The sequence below is a fragment of the Cololabis saira genome, chromosome 9 (genome assembly GCF_033807715.1).
Source record: "Cololabis saira isolate AMF1-May2022 chromosome 9, fColSai1.1, whole genome shotgun sequence".
In the NCBI taxonomy this organism is placed as follows: Eukaryota; Metazoa; Chordata; class Actinopteri; order Beloniformes; family Belonidae; genus Cololabis; species Cololabis saira.
The window spans coordinates 18,257,365-18,278,404 of record NC_084595.1 but is presented as its reverse complement, the minus strand read 5'-3'; the positions used below and the strand labels follow the sequence as shown (position 1 = coordinate 18,278,404).

The 21,040-nt window shown below is 41.9% G+C and overlaps 1 protein-coding gene across 3 annotated transcripts in view; it reads right to left on the bottom strand.

Annotated features, from left to right (window-relative positions):
• fras1 (Fraser extracellular matrix complex subunit 1) overlaps nucleotides 1-21,040 on the bottom strand; it is a 329,177-nt gene that overhangs the window by 81,275 nt on the left and 226,862 nt on the right. For all 3 annotated transcript variants that reach the window (XM_061730659.1, XM_061730660.1, XM_061730661.1), the window contains 3 exons: nucleotides 17,516-17,839; nucleotides 2,277-2,436; nucleotides 2,010-2,188 (listed from right to left, as the gene is read on the bottom strand). In XM_061730659.1, the coding sequence (XP_061586643.1) occupies nucleotides 2,010-2,188; nucleotides 2,277-2,436; nucleotides 17,516-17,839 (663 nt within the window). The remainder of the gene's footprint in view (nucleotides 1-2,009; nucleotides 2,189-2,276; nucleotides 2,437-17,515; nucleotides 17,840-21,040) is intronic.

The following is a 21,040-nucleotide window of genomic DNA, read 5'->3' as shown; positions in this document are numbered from 1 at the left end:
AAGTCTGTGCCTCCCAGTATAAGTCTAAAGATTGGATAATATAATGCGACGGGTGAATGGAAAATCACAAAATCAGCATCTCAATGGCCCAAACGTGTCCTGGATTTAAAAGTGGAACGTAACGGAGTCTCTGTTCTGCTTTCAAAATCAAATTGGTTCTGAGAAAAAACTCCAAAGACTTTGAGAAAAGCCCAGTGAAAAACACCCCGACGAACCATCAGGTTTAAATTGCTTCCCCCCAAAAAAGCTAACAGCTACTGAGTTTGTGAAAAGGGTCTGACTTTTTTTTTTTTTTTCATTGTTCCAGCAGAAATGATGAGCCACTCAAGAGGTTGTTTTAAATTCAGCACTTTTCAGCTGAAATGCATTGAGCCGAAATGTGAGGAGCAAGACGGGGGGGGGCGAGAGATGAGCAGATGTAGCTACGAGCCTTTGGCTGCCTCTTTTGTTTCTCTAGTGGAGGTGAGCTGACGAAGAAAGGGGCATGAAAACGCTGAAGTGAACACTCCATCAGTTTGAGTGGGGTTGTCTTCGATTTGGAGCCATTTTGCAAGTAATGTGGTGTCATTAATGATTAATGTGATGAGTTTCAGTTCAATGCATCAGTCAAGGAGTTTGGACCGAGGGAGGACAAAATCGGCAAAGAAGAAACTTGAGACAGAAAAGAAATACACTGACACAAGTCTTTCCAGTGGGTTAGTGCACTGGAAAACTACAAAGCGGCTGGCGCTCAAAAGAACTGCTGATTGATGAGCAAACTGTCTTTTTTTAATAAAAGTCAAAGAGTAAAGAGCATTTTTTTTCCTTCACAGCTTCCCTATAAACATCAGAGTTTAGCTTGGTTGTGAGAAGTCGGAAGGGCTGGAGACCGCAGGAGGAAGAGAGCGGAGGTAAACACGATTATGACTGTGAACTTCAAAGAATACGCCACAGAGAGAATGAAGGCTAATAAACACAACCAGGACGGCAACACGTCTCCCTGCCACTATCTCCTCCTATTTTCCTTTTGGGGTGATACGTCTTCATCCGTTTAAAGTATGCATTTATTTATTTCTGTTGACAGTTTTTTGAAAATTAATGACAGGCATATTTAATCACATTGTTATGGTAACATCAAATTAAAAAAAGTTCACTGGAAAAGACGGCTACATCGTTACAGAAACAGAAAGTTGTTTACGTCTATTTGAATGTTCACCGCCGTCAGTACTCGAGTTGTGAAAAAAAATCAGGGGGGATGGTAGATTTTATCATATGGGGACAGATAATTTGTGCTGATTACAAATAATATAATATATTACAAATAATAGCACTGACCAAAACACCTGCAGAAATACTGCAGGAATGACATAGCAGCAGTTAAATGCAGCCTTCTGTAAGCTTTAAATATCCACTGGGCTTACATCAAATACATCAAAACACAACAATAAAAAACAGTTTTCTGAACTTATCAATATGACTCTGTCCTTCACAGGATAAGTAAAATGGATCACTGCAAAAACTCAAAATCGTAAGATTATTTGTCTTATTTCTAGTTAAAATGTCTCATTTTAGTAAAAAAAAATCTCATTACACTTAAAACAAGACTCATCACTGGAAAAAACAACAATTTTCACCTGTTTCAAGTAGATTTTCACTTAAAATAAGTAGAAAAATCTGCCAGTGGAACAAGATTTTTTTGCTTGGAATAAGAAGATAAATCTTGTCCCACTGGCAGATTTTTCTACTTATTTCAAGTGAAAATTTACTTGAAACAGGGTAAAATTGTCAAATAAGTTATTTTTCTGGTGTTATTTTTCTGGTGATGACTAAATGTTGAAATAGCAGTAAAACCACATTCATTGATGAAATGACATAAGGGATGGAAAGGGGGGAGTGCAGTTTTACAGGGGGGATGATTTTGACTGTTTTTATTTCAGGGGGGATGCCATCCCCCCTCATCCCCCCTCAATTCGAGTACTGACCGCCGCGGGCTGAAACACGCCCCGGTCCCGCTCTGAATAAACTCTGACCTGGAACTGGAAGGAGTCGCTGTCGTAACCCGTGCCAAAGTGGCGGTACCAGACGGTGCCGTCGTTGACGTCCTGCTGGGTGAAGGAGGTCGTGGCCGTGAAGCCCTGGTCGTCGTTCAGAGAGGGATGCCAGCTGTCCGGTGGGCTGTCGGCCGGCATCGATACCAGCACCACCTCACCTGCACGGACAGGACGGAGGCCGTCAAATCTCCCTTTGGTTATCACACACGAGAGCTACAGTATGAAAGGGTTTGGTCGAGCTAATACCGTATTTAGGCCGCCCCTCTGAGGCGAGGATGGTGTAGACAATGTGATCGGTGCTGACTCCCTTGTAGATTGTCTGCAGGTACTTCTTGTCCAGTCGCACCATGCCTCCCTCCTTCACCCAGGTCATCGGCAGCGACAGCATGTGACGAGAGTCTGGAGACTGGAAAAATAAGCAGATGAAAAAATAAGATCCAGGTTCACACCCACTCACGCGGGTCGCCACTGCACCATGAGTGGTTTTGTGTGCAAAAAGTCCGGCTACAGCCACATCCTGGAAACTCATCTGTTTGAACTGGCCTAATCACTTAAACCTGCTTCGTATTGTTATTCTGTCTAATCTTATCTTCTTTGTAATTTCATAATCTTCTGTAACATAGCTACAGTTGCTTTCGTCAACGAAAATTATGACTAAATATCGTCATCAACTAACCTTTATCACCTGAGGAAAACGAGAGGAGACGCAACGAAAATATTGGTCATGTGACGATAACGATAATTAAATATATAATGCAATATCCTAGACGAATAAAAACGAGACTAAAATGTAGATTACAAAATAAAAACTGCTAAAATGTCAAATTCATTTTCGTTGACCAAAGTGAGACGAAATGTTATAACAAAGATTCTTAATCTCCATGTTTTCAGTAGTTTCCTCTGGTTTAGTTCTGCTGCTGGGTGACGTCACGTCCTCAATCCCAGTCGCTGCAGCGGGGAATCAGATCCAGCAGATGCAGCTGCAGGTTAGAGGCTGATGCCGTTAACGCAGAGCTCTAGGTTCACGTCAATTAAAAACAAAGTTACATAGAGAAAGGGACCGATGGCCGGCCACGCGGGGATCTTCTCTGGGGCTGGGAGAAGAAGAAGAACCATCTTTGGATACACTTTACTACATAGACGTGGAAAAGAAAACCCAATGTGTCGTCGAAAAAGTAACAAGATGGGGAGAAATGCGAAAAATAAATATGTTGTAAACTCAAATTAGAGCGTCTTCTGTATCTGGAATGAATGTATTTTTGAGTCTATAAGGTAACAATAATGTAATAATAAGATAACCTTGTTTGAATTGTAAAATGGGTTTATGTTTGTTAAATGCGGTGACGTGGAGAACGATGCCCACCCTCCCGTTGGGTGTTGTTGGGCCTCTTTGCTTCCCACAGAAAATGAATGGTACTTATGTGATGTGAGAGATTTGTTGCGTATCAACAACACTGGAACGTTTCATGAACTATCTTTACTTACCTCATTCATGTGCGATAGGCCAACATATCCACAATTTATGAAATGCACACGTTACTGGTTATTCAAACCAACAAAGCCTTCTTTATTGCTAAGGTACAGACAGCTTGATACCTGTATAAGTATTCTTTTTGTTTGTTTATTTATGGCTTGTGTCAGCTAACCGAGCACTGAGCTCCACTGACCTGGAATAACACATCACAGATCTCTGAACTGATGGTAGTTTACAACCAGTGTTGTTATTCTGATCCCACGTACAGTTGTGTCTCGCAGACAGTTGAGACCAGGACTATCGGTGCAGGAAGCAACCACAGATGGTGGGTGATTCAGTCACCTCAGGCTTTCTCTGCAAAAGCCTCCCGCTGTCACGAAGGATTTGAAACCAGACCTTTTACTCATGGTGTCACCCTGCTGTCTAAATAAAAGCAAGTATGACATACCTGTACTTTCCCCATACCTTTAAACATAAACCGCCTGGAAAATACTGGCGCTCTGAATGTTTGAGAAAAGTTCTGAGAGTCCTAATTCAATCAGTCTCAGAGAGACCGGCTCTTTTTCCCGAATAAAACATTCAACACAAGTTTTAATAACTTTAAAAGCGCCCGGAGAAATGTAATCTTTGAATCTGAGAGTGGTTTGAAGTTGTAAGGTGCATATCATCTAAAACAGTTCACAGCTTTTGTACAAAGGGAATATCTAAGGTATAAAAATATAATACTGGACTGTGCAACAGTGGCTGGATCTGCTTATGAATAAATAACAGAGGAGACGTGAGGGAGTTTGGATGCCTACGGTATCAGAGCTTATTTCTGCTCGTCCGCTCATTGATTGGTACAGGAAGCATTGTTGAACATAAAGTATAACTACGAAATACTGTCTATGATGCTCACACTGCATTCTTAATGCTCATTTCTGATTTTTGGTCTGAAGTGACCCACATGCGCATCCAAAAGAATCCCAAAAGAGCAGAAGTGTGGCATTAGTCACATAACGGTGACGTGAAAGACGGATGAGATGTGACCCGACAGTTCACACTGAAGTCGCATTAGAAAACATCAAATATGCATCTCATTTAGGACCGAAGGAAGTGGATTTGGGTTGCTTGTGCCTGCAGCGTGAACAGAGTCTCAACACTGTTAAGATGATCTTCTGCGCATTTTATCAGTGACGCCTGATTTTTTCTTCAGTCATTCCTTTGTCGAATCTCTCGGCCCCCTCCATCGTGACGTCCTCCGTAGCACCACTGAGCGAGCTTAAGTAAGGCAACCAGCACTCCTCAAAGTTTTGGGGGTTATTTTTTGATGATGGCAGGTCGCCAGAGCTCGAAAACACTTCCTAAAAGTGACTCAATATTCCTTTTTAATCTTGCTACCACCACGTCATCACTGCAACACCAGCCCCTCAAATGAACCTCATATTCCAAAGATCTAGTCAACATTGTCTTACTTTAAAGTAAGTAAAGTAACTTTAAAGGGGAACTATTATGGCATGTAATATATGGAGGATTTTTTGTGCCAAAATTAAATAAATAAATACATCATTAATTAATTAAATTGGGAATGAAATATATAATTAATTAATTTAAATTAGAATGAAATATGTCATTAATTAATTAAAATACAATTCATTTTAAGTAAAAATATATATTTATTGTTTCAGCATTTAATTAATTAATGACACATTTAATTAATGATTTCGTGTTGCTGAATCATGAAATGTAAATGTAAAAGTGTCAGTTTCACTCGTCAAACTCAGTGGGCGGAGCTAACGCAAATCTAGTGGAATCGACTGCTTTGGTCTGAAACTGGAGGTAGAAGAGGAGCCTTTCTAAACATGACAGCTGTGAGTTGCGTGTTGTAGAGAGTTGCGTGATGCAGCAGCAGGTATCTGCTGTGACGGAGCCGCTGGAGCCGGAGGAGTTCTGCTCAGAGCTTCTTCAATTAAACTCGCTGCTTCTCTCAGGAGCTCTGGGCAGGATTTTGACATTTTGTAGGCTATGTACAATCTCTGATGTCACGTCAAAAATATTATTTGTAGTTTAAGTGTTGCAAATTCACATTACAAATCATGTTTTAATAGCAGAAAAAAAGACCCCATTTCCACGTACGGTGCGGGTCCCCGCGTCCCCTACGCCGTAGGCTCTGCGTTGGTGTAACGCGGAACCATAAATCAGCCTTCAGTCGCGCTGTGAGCCTGAACCTGCAGCCCGTCAGCTCATCAGGAAGACAGGTTAAAGAGCGGGGCTGCCAGTTGTTCATTGCTGGTTCGTTTTGTTAACTCTGAGCTTTGTTGGTTGGTTTGTTAGTTTGCCTGTGGTTTTGTTCTGAACACTTTTCTCTGTTTCTCATTTTGCTGGGACGCCGGGTCCCTCCGCCGAGACAACTTTTGCGGTATGCGTTCATTTTTATGTCTAAAAATGATGCGCAGTGCCGACCTAATCAGAAACGGTACAGATATTTTGGGATTTTTTTATATAAAGAAATTCATGACTTCACACAATACACGCGCTGGGTGACGCCTCCGCTCCGATGTCGTTGCTACGGCAACCCGTCAGATCAGTCAATGATGTGGCCCAGTCTGAACAGAGCCAGATCCGATTTGGACAATTGCTAAAAACAGTGTGGACAGTCAGATTTGCCTGCAGTCTGAACGCGGCCCTAGTTTATCGGAATGTGTCCCGAAGCCCTGCAACAATCCATTATGTGGATTCGATTTGCCTTGACTTGATGTGCAGGGGAACCAATCAGGTGTTTGGAATCCGCCCACTGAGTTTGACAAGTGAAACTGACAGTTTTACATTTACATTTAATGATTCAGCAACACGAAATCATTAATTAAATGTGTCATTAATTAATTAAATGCAGTTTTACATTTCATGATTCACACGCAACACGAAATCATTAATTAAATATGTCATTAATTAATTAAATGCTGAAATAATAAATATATATTTTTACTTAAAATGAATTGTATTTTAATTAATTAATGACATATTTCATTCTAATTTTAATTAATTAATGACACATTTAATTAATTAATGATATATTTCATTCCCATTTTAATTAATTAATGATGTATTTATTTATTTAATTTTGGCACAAAAAATCCTCCATAGTAATACAGGTATTAGATACCTGTATTATTCAGAATAATTTAAAATATGTCTAATTCAAACAGGCCTTGGATGTGTTAAAAACAAGCTTTTGATTGTTTTTGCTAAATACATTAGAAATTCAGCCTCTGAGCCATGTCTTTATCTTCCCATTCTCTAACCTCGTTATCTATGCAGGATTCTGAGTGGGCGGGGCTATGATAATGAGGCTCTGTGCTGATTGGCTGCCTGAATGACACGTGGAAAATGGAGTTGTTGTTGTTGTTCCGGCCAGAGTTAGTTGTGGGTGTGGTTTCACGCATCGGACGCCAACCTATGTAAATCGCGCCCGTCGTTACGTAACGACGGGAGCAGAATCTGAACGGCTCGTAGAAGCCACAGCAGACTGGATGGCTCACTTTCTTAGGCCCACTTTCTTAGGAATTAGTTTTTGCAGTGAACTTGCTGTTTATGGAGGACCAAAACTGACATCATTAAAAATAAAAGCAGATTTATATATATTTCTGCTTGTATTTTTTAATAATGTCAGTTTTGGTCCTCCGTAGCCGTTTGTTTGATGTGCCAACGTTTAAAATGACACAGAACATAAAGAATAAGTAAACATTTTTTAAAAGCAGACGACCCAGAAACCTTAAATCATCCATAAAAAGTAATGAATTGAACATAATGGTTGGAAAAACCTCCAGAATAAAGGGATTGAATTAAAAAGAAGGTCTCAGTGCTCTCAGTGCTGGAGAAAATGCTTCATAAAGATTTCAGCTGAACGCACGCACGCACGCACGCACGCACGCACGCACGCACGCACGCAGGCACGCACGCACGCACGCACGCACGCACACACACACAAACACACAAACACACAAACACACTGGTTTCCATTTACCGCCAGGGATAATTGGTGATTGGCGTAAACACTGCATTGGTAGGTGGCTTTATCTTACACGAGTGTGAGGGCGAGCTCGCGCAGCGTGTGTGGGAGTCTGTGCCTGCAGATAACAACCTGCTGACCATCTGCGGCTCTTCTGCGGCTCTTGATCTGATCCGAATCCCACCGTTCAGGGAGACATCAGCAGAAGGCAACGAATCACAGACAATCGGCCGAGGAAGTGGAAACACATAAATCAGCGCGGCAGGCTTTTAACTCACAGGACCACATCATGGAGAGGTTTATCTCAATCTCAGGACGAACACTGAGAGCTCTCAAGGACGCGGGGAGCCAGAAATAGGGAGGGGGGGGCCGAACTTCAACAGAAAGCGGGTCAGCGGTTCTGCAGGACTTCTGCGACCTGCAGCTGCAACTCCATCCAGTGATTCTCCATTTCTTTGCTCATACAACACGCACATGCACCATGTGAGACGTGTGCGTCCGCGTCATGACACACTGTTTAAACTCCTGTAAACAGGTTCAGGGATCGAAATGTTCAAGAACAACGTTTCTCTGGGCGAGAAACAAACAATAGAGGTGATGTCTGATCGTTATGTCTTATTCATTACAGTTTCTACAGCCATACATATGGTGGATTTATCTGTTTAAATCATTAACTTATCATCAGCAAGAACTCTTCATTTACAGCTTGTTACTTTAGAGAGAAAGAAATGAGAATCACACAAGTTACGAATATGTATATTAATATGTGCAGAACTTGTGGACTGAGGTTTTTAAAAAACGTCGGAAATGAACCAAATAACCAAAGCTCCCTGTGCCTTAAAAGTGTGAAAGGCGCGTGCACGTGTGACCTAACGTCCTCACAGATCTACAACGGCGAGTGAGAGTCGTCAGCAACAGAGACTACGTGCTGAAACCTGGATTTGGGACGGTTGTAAAAGCAAGTTGCACAAAATATGGTATACGCTTGTAAGTTGGTCACAACTGACGTCCATCCCACCTCCATGCTTGCAGTGCAAGCTTCCCGCTGCTAGGGAAACGACACCAAACTAATCTGTGGAGGGTTTAAAACAATCAACAAACAACAAGATTATTCTGGTGTGAAATCAAATGAATCAAATAATGACCACGAACCGTGGGTGCTCGTGAAAACCAGTGCATGCAGTTATGCATAATCAGACTCTTAACAGGCTTTTTAAAGGGCCGGCAGCTCTGCGGTGAACTGTAAACAAAGTGGATGACGAACACGGGCTTTTGGCTGCAGTCCACACAAACAACAATAAATGACTCTGCCGACATGGAGCCGAGCGTCATCCATAAAACATGAGCCGGCCGCCAGCTGGGGGGGTCACGCTGCTGCCAGGACGACAGCGCTGTCATCTATCGTGCTTCCACAATCCCAGGATAGCAGGGGGGAACAGGACGCGCTGATACACTCCACTAAGGCAAAGTGAAAGCCCCCACCAAAAGAAATGATGACCAAGTCCTTTCTGAGAGCACTTTTCCATTTCATCTCAATACAGCTGGATGTCTTATACAGCAGAAGAGATAGAAGGAAGCAGGGAGTAGAGCGGTCGCAGAGCCAAGCGTCATATCGGGCTGGTTTGAAGGGGAATCTGGATTCGCAGCTACGTTTGATTCTTTTCCATCTCTTTACTGCTTTCATCAAGTTCTTTTTTTTTTAAGATTTCTTTGGGCTCTAGTGGCCCTTTATTCAAGCTGCAGATATGAAAGGGGTAGAGAGAGAGATCGGGGACATGCAGCAAAGGTGCACAGGCCGGGATTTGAACCTGCGACCGCTGCAGGCGGTACTGAGGACTGTAGCCTCAGTATATGAGCCGCTGCTTAACCCACTGCGCCACCGAGCGGCCCGCTTTCATCAAGTTCTGCAGACTAGTTTTGTATCATCTTGTCATTTAGATCGTAGCTCCGCCTGTGCTCTCATTTGTACGTGTCCAAATCACGTAAGGAAATGTTTAGACCAGGGGTCTGCAACCTGCAGCCCTTTGTCCTCATTGTAGCGGCTCCTTTTGGCCTTGAAAAAAAAAAAAACAGAATATAAATGAATTATATGACTCATATTATTAGTTTATTTTGTTGGGCAGTTATCTTGGAGTTTGAGTTGATGCCATCTAATTTTAAAAGAACTATTTTTAGTTTCTAATTTGTCAACGAAAATATGCGTCAGTCACATAACGTCATCAGCCATATTCATTTGCCTTCATCGCCAATGACGCTGGTTTTACCTTCGTGCTTGATATGTGGCAAGAAGATATCCAACAACAACAAATGTAACGTTGAAAGACACTTCCAAAACAAGCACTCTGCTTTTGCCCAAAAATACCCAACCGAACCGGAACTGCTACGAAAAGCTGAAGAAAGCAAACAGTCAACACTGCTGGTGTTGTGGCAGCTCTGGAGGTCGTAAAGAGGGAGAATATATGAAAGATTCCTTCATAAAAATATCAGAGCATCTATTCTTTTATTCATCTATTATTTTATATTTATTTTTAAAGCTGCAGCTACATTTTTTCTTTATATTAAAGTTGGGGTAGTTTTAATTTTAATTTTACACAAATATAGACTTAAATAGGCCTACATTTCATTTTTCTTTTTTTAGTAGAATTGGGGGCAAAATGGCTCTTTTGATGAAAACGGTTGCAGACCCCCTGGTTTAGACGGACCGCTGATGCTTCAGAGACAGCGGTGGTGGATGAGTGAAGATGTGTGGCCGTTGCTACTGTTGCTCATACAAGAGATGCTGCACCGATCCTGCCGTTGTACAGACGACTGAAGCTTATGTCTCTTTATTCTGACTGTAGTGGGTTTTAGTATTAGAAACATACAGCCTCAGATAAACAACAGCATTTAGGTTTGTTTGTTTCCACTCTGTTATGATTTATTTAACAAAATGACATCAAAGACAGAAATAAAACACGTGGGCGAAGTGACACACCCCTTTACTGCCTCCATAGGATTTAAGAAGACGCGTTGCAGCCGTCATCAGACCTTGATGAATCGCACACATTACAGCACTCAGGTGTGCGTCAACATATTGCCAAAAGGGAAAGACATAAGGGCCGTCTCAGAAAAGCAATTGCCCTTCCCTCTGCTTTTTAATGAGCTCCTCTTCCTAGAGCGTCTCCTATCCTCACAACTCTACCTCACCTTCTTTGTAACTGTCCTACATGCTCTCTCAACCGCAAATCCTATGTCATTTTTTCAAAGAAAGTACATCCTTTAATTCCCTAAAGTCAAAATGCTGACGGAGTGTGTAAAAAAATGAATGAATGAAGGTAAAGCAGCAGCCAAACCTCGCCCTCGTCTAACTCACCGCAAGAATAAGCAATCTCCTTCCTTTACATTTTCTTTCTCACTCATCTTTTTAGTTAATTCAACTGGTATTTCTTTTAATAATCACATAAAATAAATTCAGGGATTTAAGTAGCGGGATATACTGTTCAACAAGAGATGGACCAAGCTTACCGTGTATATATATATATATACAGAGGTGGACAGAGTACTCGACCCCAGTACTTGAGTAAGAGTACAAATACTACTGGTCAAAATTTACTCCGTTACAAGTAAAAGTAGCTCAGTCAAAATATTACTCGAGTAAGAGTAGAAAAGTACTTGCTTTTAAAAGGTACTTAAGTATCCAAAAGTAAATGCTTTTAAATTTACTTTAAGTAAAAGTAAGAGTAGGAGTAAGAGTACATTTCTTATTTTCCACATCAGTAAATTACTATATTTTTTCTAAATTAATTTAAGGATCTTTTAACTCTTGTTTCTGAGAATTAACTCTTTGAAACCAGCTGCACTGATGTGCACTGATGCTGCACTGATGTGCTGCTTTTAGAAGAGTTAAGATACGGCCAAGGATTTTGTGAAAGTCCCTGCTCCGAGTCCGGCTCATTATCAGACTCAGACGACTCAGCGGATTGTCTTTCTTCTCCTGACGCAGGCGTAGCCGTTGTTGCGGCTCTGTCTTGACTTGTTGCGGCTCTGTGTTGACAAACGCAGGCTACTTTGGCGGTATCGTTTTGAGGAGGCTTGACGTATTTCCGCTTTACGTACATCCCAGTGGAGAGCGTGCACTGTGATAGGTCTCCTCCTTTGACAAAAACAGCTTGTGTCCAATAGGATTTTAGGGAAGAAGAAAAAAGAGCAGACCTGAAAGTAACGAGTACTTTTCAGCCTTCCTAGAAATTTACTCGAGTAAAAGTAAAAATATTTGTCTTGGAAATGTATTCAAGTAAGAGTAAAAAGTACCAAAGAAATCTAATACTCAAGTAAAGTACAAATCCTCTGGATATGTACTTAAGTACAGTACTCAAGTAAATTTACTCCGTTACTGTCCACCACTGTATATATATATATATATATATATATATATATATATCAGTGTTGTGCAAGTTCATACTTCTCATGAACTAGTTCAAAGTTCAGTTCACATAGTTTAAAAATGAACTGTTCACGTTCATAGTTCACCATTTTCATTTTGAACTAGTTCAAATTCAGTTCATTTCAATATTTTTAGGTGAGAAGTACGAATGAAACACCCCCCCTATCCTAAAACTGTTCACCGTATACCAGTGGTCTTCAGCCCTGGTCCTCAGGACTCCCTGTCCTGCATGTTTTAGATATTTCCCCTCAGAACCCTGATATAAATGACAGTCATTAACAGACTTGTGCAGACCTGGATGACAAGCTGATGATGATCATTAATTAGAATCAGGTGTGATGATGCAAGAAAACATCTAAAACATGCAGGACAGGGTTGGAGACCCCTGCTGAATACAATCATGTATTGTCCTAGTGTTTCAACTTTATTCAGAGGCTGTAAATCTCCAACATTGTAGTGCATTATCAATTTGTCTACCTGTTACTGGGAAATCAGACCTCTTGGTCTTTCTGGGAACTTTGTTTGATTGTTAAGGACGCAGATATTTTCTCACACTGGACGGATGCTTTCACTCCACATGACGTTTCAAATTTGAAGTTGACGAGGCAGACGCTCGGACTTGTTTTCTCAGCGCAGGTGGACATAATTTGCACAGAAAGGTTAGTTTCCTACCGTCAGACTCTTTGGGAGACGATGTGTAAATTCCCGCAGATAATGATAAGCGGATCATCATCTGACGGCTCGCTGACGCTGCGACTGCAACGTCTCTCTTCAGCCGTCAAGGCTGATTTATGGTTCTGCGTTAAATCAACGGCGACGACTACTGCGTAAGGTACGCGGCGCCGCGTAGCCTACGCCGTAGGTTCCGCGTTGGTGTAACGCGGAACCATAAATCAGCCTTCATTTGTAAAGACTGCACCGGGCTCGTCCAGTATTTTAAATGTGCGTGCCGCCCGCTGGTGAAATAAGAAGGATTATTCCGTAATAATTGGACCTAAACACTGAAGCTGCAACTCACATAATCTGAACAGTTCAAATTTCAGTTCATGATCTGCAGAATGAACTAGTTCACGTTCAAGTTCTTTATGTGTAAATATGTTGCGTTCAGTTCAAGGTTCTCACAGAAATGAACGTGTTCAATGAACCCGTTCATGCACAACACTGATATATATATATATATATATATATATATATATATATATATATATATATATATATATATATATATATATATATATATATATATATACATATACACTGCTTCACGGATTTGCATTGTGCATTGTGTTCTGCATTCTGATTGGCTAAACAGCCTCCATGCTTCTTCACTTGTGTGTCAATAACATTACGGTTTAATATGTACTTTACATGCAGGTAAAACAGCTTGCCAAATTTAAGTTTGCAAATTTTCTCCAAAGCCCATAATGTCGACAAAACTTTCTGCACCGATTCTCCCGTTCAAATCCAATTACTCGGGTCGCGGTGGGGCGGTGCTGATCCCGCAATTTGAAATCTTGTATAATAATTGTAAAAATAAAGGTTACTACTTCAGGGATTTCACCTATCACGGGTTCTTTTTGGAACGTAACCCCTGTGAAAACGAGGGAGGTATGTATATATATATATATATATATATATATATATATATATATATATATATATATATATATATATGTGTGTGTGTGTGTGTGTGTGTGTGTGTGTGTGTGTGTGTGTGTGTGTGTGTGTGTGTGTGTGTGTGGAAGCCTGAGGGTCTGATGAAGGCTCAGAGAGTTGAACCCAGGACAGTAATTGAAAGTCAGGGGTCCTGCTCTCTATTCTATGGGACTGCTGCCTGGCTCAGGGCTCAGGGCTCAGGGCTCAGGGCTCAGGGCTCAGGGCTCAGGGCTCAGGCTCCAATGAGGGGAAGTCCATCCATCAGAGGTTCATTACAGCCCTGATTATCCTGCTTTGGAGCTGAGTAATCCAACTTTCAGGAAGCCTTTTGTGTCTGACACAGCCTGCCCTCAACGGCAGCCTGGATGGTGGGTTTGATAAGAGAAGAAGAGCCACAGTGAAAGCTCAAGATGGCTCGCCTGTTAAAATTAATTTTAAGCTAATAATAATAATGATAAGAGGAGGTTTTAGCTTCCTGTAGATTTGAGGTTTTGCTGCCTCATATTCCTCCCATCTTTTTTAATTCCCTCTTTTCTTACACTACTCATTTCTTGTTGTTTTGTGTTGTTTTGTTTCCAAATCTCTTACACTTTAAGTATCTTACTGATATTGATGGAGTGATTTTACTTTAATTGTAACTCAGAAGCTCTGCAGGGCTGTTAGATTGAGCAGCCTAAATCTTCTCTTCCTCTGGTTGCTCTGTGAGCATCCTGTTCAGGCTCCTCCTCCTTCTGTGTCCCGTGTCTCTGCTGGGATTGGCTTCCTTTCTAAACCAATCAGACATGTCACTGCCGGTCATGTGACACAACGATTCTTTTTAAACGAAACCACCTAAGAGGGGCGGGGCTAACTCCACATAGAGGTAGCTGCATGGGGCTGTATTGATCTATGACTGGAATTTAGGTGACCAATCTCCAGATGCAACTTCTGCTTACGGGAAGGGAAAGTTGTTTGGGAATAACAATAAAGAAGCAAAAATTAAAGAAGCTCCTAGGATGCATGCTCTCTCAAAACTTTAATTTACTGCTTAATCAATCATGCTTAAAATGACAGATTGTACAAAATGGAAACACCCTTTTCACGTCATACCGGAGAGGGTCTGCTGTTGCCATGTGATGCAGCAGGAACAACTGGAGAAGAGGATGCCTCACATAATCATTAAAAGTTGCATCAGGTATTCCTACATTTTGAATCCACAACTCCTCCATGAAAATGATCCCTGGAAAACCTTCAGACGTAAGGAACTTGCTTTGTAACGATTCGTTGCAGACATTCAGTCTCTTTCAAAAATAATGACGCTGGTGATGTTTCGGAGACAAAAATGAATTTGCAAGATCTAAGCGCTTCCGGGCACCCGTGGCCTTTTTTCTCCGAAGACTTATTGTGAGTCAGGATGGGAATCGCTTTTATTTATTCGGTTCCTTATCAATTCTCTTATCGATTCTCAACCAGTTATACACAGTACAAATATAGTACAAATTACTTTAGTTGCATTAATGCTTTAATTTCAAGTATGCACCAATATTTTGAACTCACTTCATCTAAATCAAAGCTGGCTTAAGCTGAAAATCAGGAACCTTTTCAAATGAACATTGTGACATAAATACAATCGCAATGATCAACTTTTGGTCTTTAACAGATTCTATGCAGAAAATGTTTCAGAGTGATGGATATTTCCCCACTTTGATGTGATCAAAGCTCTGAACCTGTTGCAACTAAGTGCCAACCATTTCACTTCCGCATCGATGCTCATGCAGGACTACGTTTGCTGCAGTTCCTCCACTGACCTCCGTGTTAAAATGTCCCACTTTAAATCAGAAATAATCATATTTACAGCCTGGTTCAAAAACTGCTGGGATTGGTTTGTACCGCGCCAGGAGTTTATATCACTTATTAAATTTATTTCTAATATCACTTTTTGGCAGTCGGCTCAACCAATCGCTAGGCGTTATCACTTCCTTATCTGTAGTCGTCTAGTTACCGCCCTTCGCAAAGCAACTATCTGTTTGTGAAGGTCTGAGGGCAGATCTAAACTCACACAGGCCTACGCTTCTTCTCAACCACTAAATTCCTCTCAGGAACATGGTCTCGATCATCCAACCCCAAATACCAAGAAGTCTTGCTCTTGGTTTCATATGTGGTTGCATGATGGTGGAACAAACAACAAAGATTTTGTAGTATACATATTTTTATGTCCAAGAGAATAGCCCCACTGAAGCATTATGGGGTATAAGAAGGTAATCTTTATTCTTCTAACTGCACTCCAGTGATATGAGACAATACCAGTGCAGCACTCTGCTTCCTCCATGTCCTTATTCTCCTAAACCCGCTACAGCATGATAATCCACTTGTGTGGATCAAAAGAATGGGGACTGAGGGGGAAGCGGTGAAGCCTCCGACACAAACGGAGGCCGATCCGTGAGCTTTCCTTCCTGCTGTCCATCCTGCTCCGTTTGATTCGTGACAGGCTGCGGCATCAGGACCTTTTACAGTAAATGAGTGGTGCTACCGCGAGTGTGGGATGTTATTGATTTACAGAAAGGTAGGAAGCAGAGGAGGTTGGCCTGAGGCGCACCATCTGCACACAGCCAGACAAACTGAATTGTTGTGACTGTGAGCTGAAAAACTAGGATGGAAAGTTTCTGTGCTGCAAGTACACACAATCTTACAAAAGCAGTTAAAAGTTAATTTTCTGCACTTCAGAAAGCCTTTAGTTGAAACATTCCACTCATTTTGTAGTACAAACAAAAAAGGTTTCTCTTGGATTAGGGATAGGGCAAAAATATTGATATGGCAAAATATTGCAATTCTTTGCTGGCCGATTTGATATCGATATTCAAAATTTAAACATTGTTTTTTTTTCAAATAATAAATCCAGTTTCAGACGGTTGTAAATCCAGTACGACTTTATTGTATACATGGGCTTAAATAATATTGCTAATATTAATTTCATAATATGTAAATAATATGAAAAATATATGCAAATATATGGATAACATGCAATTTTAATTTATATTGTTTGGACTCAGTTTGTCCCATGAATTGTCACCATATTCTGATGTACGTGCAACTCAGATTTCAAGATGCATAATGCCTTTTACAGTTTTAGCAAACTATGTTTAACATCACAATCAGGGCCGCCACAAGGGGTGTGCGAACCGTGCGACCGCACGGGGCCTCGTGCCCCAAGGGGCCTCGCGCTATGGGCCGTTTCTTTTTTTTTCAATTATTATTTTTTTTCTTTTTTCCCTTATAAATATCAACAGTCACGTTCCATTACAGACCTAAATGTGTACTAGTCTGTGCATATCAATAAATATATGTGCAATGATGCACGTGTCTGTTGTTCAATACAAATGCGTCAGACCAAGCGCAGACACAAGCTGCTCTGATCCAGACGGGTGGAGTTGGAACAAACTGTCACACAATGTCGAGAGAACGAAACAGATTCAGGAAATTTCCATCAGGGGATGAAAAAAGAAAAAAACTAGAAGAAAAAGAAAATGGAAGAGTTTAATGCCTCTCTGAAAGGCTCGTTTGATAAATTTGTTACAAAAATCACCAATCCGACCGGGTCTCAAGCAGCCGTGGGGCCCCGCGTCGAGGCAAGAGATGATGATGAGGCAGGGGAAGGTATCCAGTATTTTGTTAATTGGAGATTTAAAATTTCGCATATAGACACCCGATACGACCCGAAACACCCAAAAATTTTGCGGGCGCTCGCTACGCTCACGCGCGAGGGCCCCCCCCAGGCCATTCGCACAGGGCCCCCGCAAATCTCCCAGACGGCTCTGATCACATTATATTGCAAAATTTGGATATCGCAATATCGTATCATATTGTGACTCAAGTATCGTGATGTGTATCGCATCGTGAGGTCCTTGGCAGTACCCACCCCTACTTGAAATACAATGAATAAAGTGTAAGTATCCAATTCTTCTTACCTTGTCAATGATTTGGACTTGGAGCAGGATATTCGTGTAGCTGTGGCCGTCGTTAACTTGCAGCACCACCCTGTCCTCTGCCCCCTCTGTGCCGTCGTGAACGTACTGGATTCGCTCCTTCGACAGGTCTTCCAGCTTGAACCTGGTCAGTGTACGGTCACCGTGGAGACGACTCAGTCGGCCATGGAGGGGAGCTGCAAGGACCATGACCAGGACATCGGCTGGGTTGTCAGGATCATCGACATTTAGGACCGACTTGGTGATGGTTGCCCGGCTGCCGCGGCCGTCCACCGATAAGGGGGCCAGGGTCGCCACTCTAGGAGGCTGGAAATAAATTTACAAACAGGATTAGAGGCTGGGGGGAAAAAAGGGAGCACTTTTAATTGTAATCTGATGCAGTAATCTGGACATCGTTGTCTAAAAAGTGACCTCACAAGACCCCCAACCTTAGCAAAGTCTTTAGTAAGATGTACGAGGGGGCCTAAGTTAATTTAAAAAATAATATTTCTGGCTTTCTTGTAAAGCTGTCCAGTATTTGCTTGGCATGACATAATGTGCCAGTCCTCATCTGAGTATATAGCTACAACTAGTGTTGTTTTTGTCAGCCTGTTTCGATTTTTGGTTTTAGTCTAGTCTTTGGGTCAAGCTATCATTTTAGTTTTTATTAACCCTGAAAGTTTTATTGAACTTATTCGTTTTAGTCACGTTCATACTCTTCTTAGTCGTGTCAAGTTTCAGTCGACTAAAAGTCTGAGCATTTTAGTCAGAATTGTCCAGGACCCTTTAAGTCTAGTTTTAATTGGTAAATGGTAAATGGCTTGCACTTATATAGCACTTTCCAGCTGTACTCCTACAGCCCCAAAGTGCTTCACACTGCAGGCATTCACCCACACACGCACACATTCACACACCGGTTGTCGGCGGAGCCGCCATACACGGTGCTGGCCTGACAACCGGGAGCAACTGGGGATTCAGTGCCTTGCCCAAGGACACTTTGGTGGAGACAGGAGGAAGTAGCACTCGAACCACTGACCTTCAGGTTCATGGACGAACGCTCTACCTACTACTACTACTACTACTACTTACTACTAGGTGGCTCTAACTGAGCCACCTTCCAAAGATTCTTTTAGTCAAAGATTGTATTTAGCCAAACCCATTTTACAAGGGTTCAGGTTACTTTATTGATACCCAAGGGTAAACTGGTTCAAATCAAACAAGGTTATCTTATTATTATATTATTGTTTCCTTATAGACTCAAGAATACATTCATTCCAGATACAGAAGACTCTAATTTGAGTTTACAACATATTTATTTTTCGCATTTCTCCCCATCTTTTTACTTTTTCGACGACACATTGGGTTTTCTTTTCCACGTCTATGTAGGAAAGTGTATCCAAAGATGGTCTCTTCTTCTTCTTCTCCCAGCCCCAGAGAAGATCCCCGCGTGGCCGGCCATTGGTCCCTTTCTCTATTTAACTTTGTTTTTAATTGACGTGAACCTAGAGCTCTGCGTTAATGGCATCAGCCTCTAACCTGCAGCTGCATCTTCTGGATCTGATTCCCCGCTGTAGCGACTGGGATTGAGGACGTGACGTCACCCAGCAGCAGAACTAAACCAGAGGAAACTACTTAAAACATGGATATTAAGGATCTTTGTTAGAATATTTCATCTCGTTTTGGTCAACGAAAATGAAGACATATTTTAGCAGAGTTTTTATTTTTTAAGCTAAATTTTAGTCTCGTTTTTATTCCTCTACTATATTGCATTATATATTTAATTATCGTTATCTTCACATAACCGGCATTTTCATTGCTCATTTCGTTTTCCTCAGGTGATAAAGGTTCGTTGACGATGATATTTAGTCATAATTTTCGTTGACCAAACCAACTTTAGCTACAACCCATGATTGAAAAGTTTATTTTTCATGGTGAAACATCCTCTTCAGAACAGGTTTATATGTCAAAGAAAAAACAACAAGATACTCAAGAAGTCATTACTACAAACCCAGATACACCACTGATGCTTTAAGAAGACAGAGATAAAGATACATTTGTCAGGTAAGCAGCACCATGATGCTCAGCAAGACGCTGGCGGCGTGCCCAGTCTGATGGCTGAGTTCCAGCCTTTGGCCATTACTGCACAAGTATGAGCAGCAGAGGATGGATGAATACAGCTGGCGCCAGAAATCAGGACGTTGAAAAGTCCCACAGGCAATACTGGCCCGCTACGTCTTTCACCTAAAGCCACGTCTGGCTGGAATTCCAGGAATAGACCTAAGACCGAGCTCAAAAACACTGCGGGAGCTTGTTTTTGTGTGAAACCAGCTGCCCCTCGCGGTTTGCTGTCGGTTGCCTGGTGATGTGTGTTTTTGCAAGAATCAGTGAAGTTATCTTCAAGAAACAGATGACTGAGTCTGCGACGCCCACCTAGTTCCTGTGTTGTCGGTGCTCCAACCCACACAAAAAAGCTTTGGATATGGTGGCGGAGGCTGAGAGTGGGTGGGGGGGGGGGGGGGCTTTAAATCATCGTGGTAGCTGAGCAAAGGCAGCCGCAGAAATCTCCCCCCGAAGGCAAAGGAAGACAAAGGCAGGCAGACTCAGGTGGGAGGGCTAACCCTTTATCCTATCAGCGACAGGTGAGATCCGTATTTTGGAAACGGTTGCCGTCACCCACGGGACCCTGAAGGCTGTGCAGAACTTCAAGGAGATGGAGCTATTTCCTTTTAGTCCCCGCTGTTACTTTTGATTTGGTCTTGGTCGCATTTTGTGTGTCCTCCTCCGGCCGTGCTGGATGGACTTCATGAGCAGAACCGGCAGAGTGGAAAATGCACCCAGAGTCCATTCCCCACCTGTCCGACTTGGTTTCTAACGGCTCCTTTTATCTGCAGCTTTCCCCTCACGGTTTTCCATGCTGGGTGGCAAGCAGTCACAGTGCAGCTTGCTACCTTTTTTTTTTTGTGCTGGGTTTAATATCACTCTTCTTTCCCCCGAGACGTGCAATGAATTAATTGAATGAATTCCTGAATTCCGAGTTAAATGGCTCTTGAAAAATACCTTCTTTTTATCTTTGTGAGAACATTTATTTTCGTGTCTGACGCTTTTAGTTTGTCTAAATCTGAACGCATGTCATCCAGTCAACTGTTTTGATTTGAAGGGTTTTTGTGACATCACAGACCCAGAGCTGAACGATCCAACCTGCCAATCTTTTCCTCCAACAAACTTCACATGATGCTGACATCACTGAGCCTCTGAAGCTGAGAGCACAAAGCTGCAAAAGATTTCTAATGATACACACGTGCACTGATGAGGGGGCGGGATCAAGCAGTGACTGACTCCACCCCCTAAACCCAGATACTATGACTGGAGCTGAATAGACATGTTGTTGAAAAGGTGTTTTTGTTCCTACATCTCTTTGGTATTTTGACCAAATATCACTGATATTTCAGGTGGACCACAGGAAATCATCAAAGCATCAAATTTAAAAAACATAAGAGCAGGCGCAGAGTAGAGGGCCAGACAGTGTTG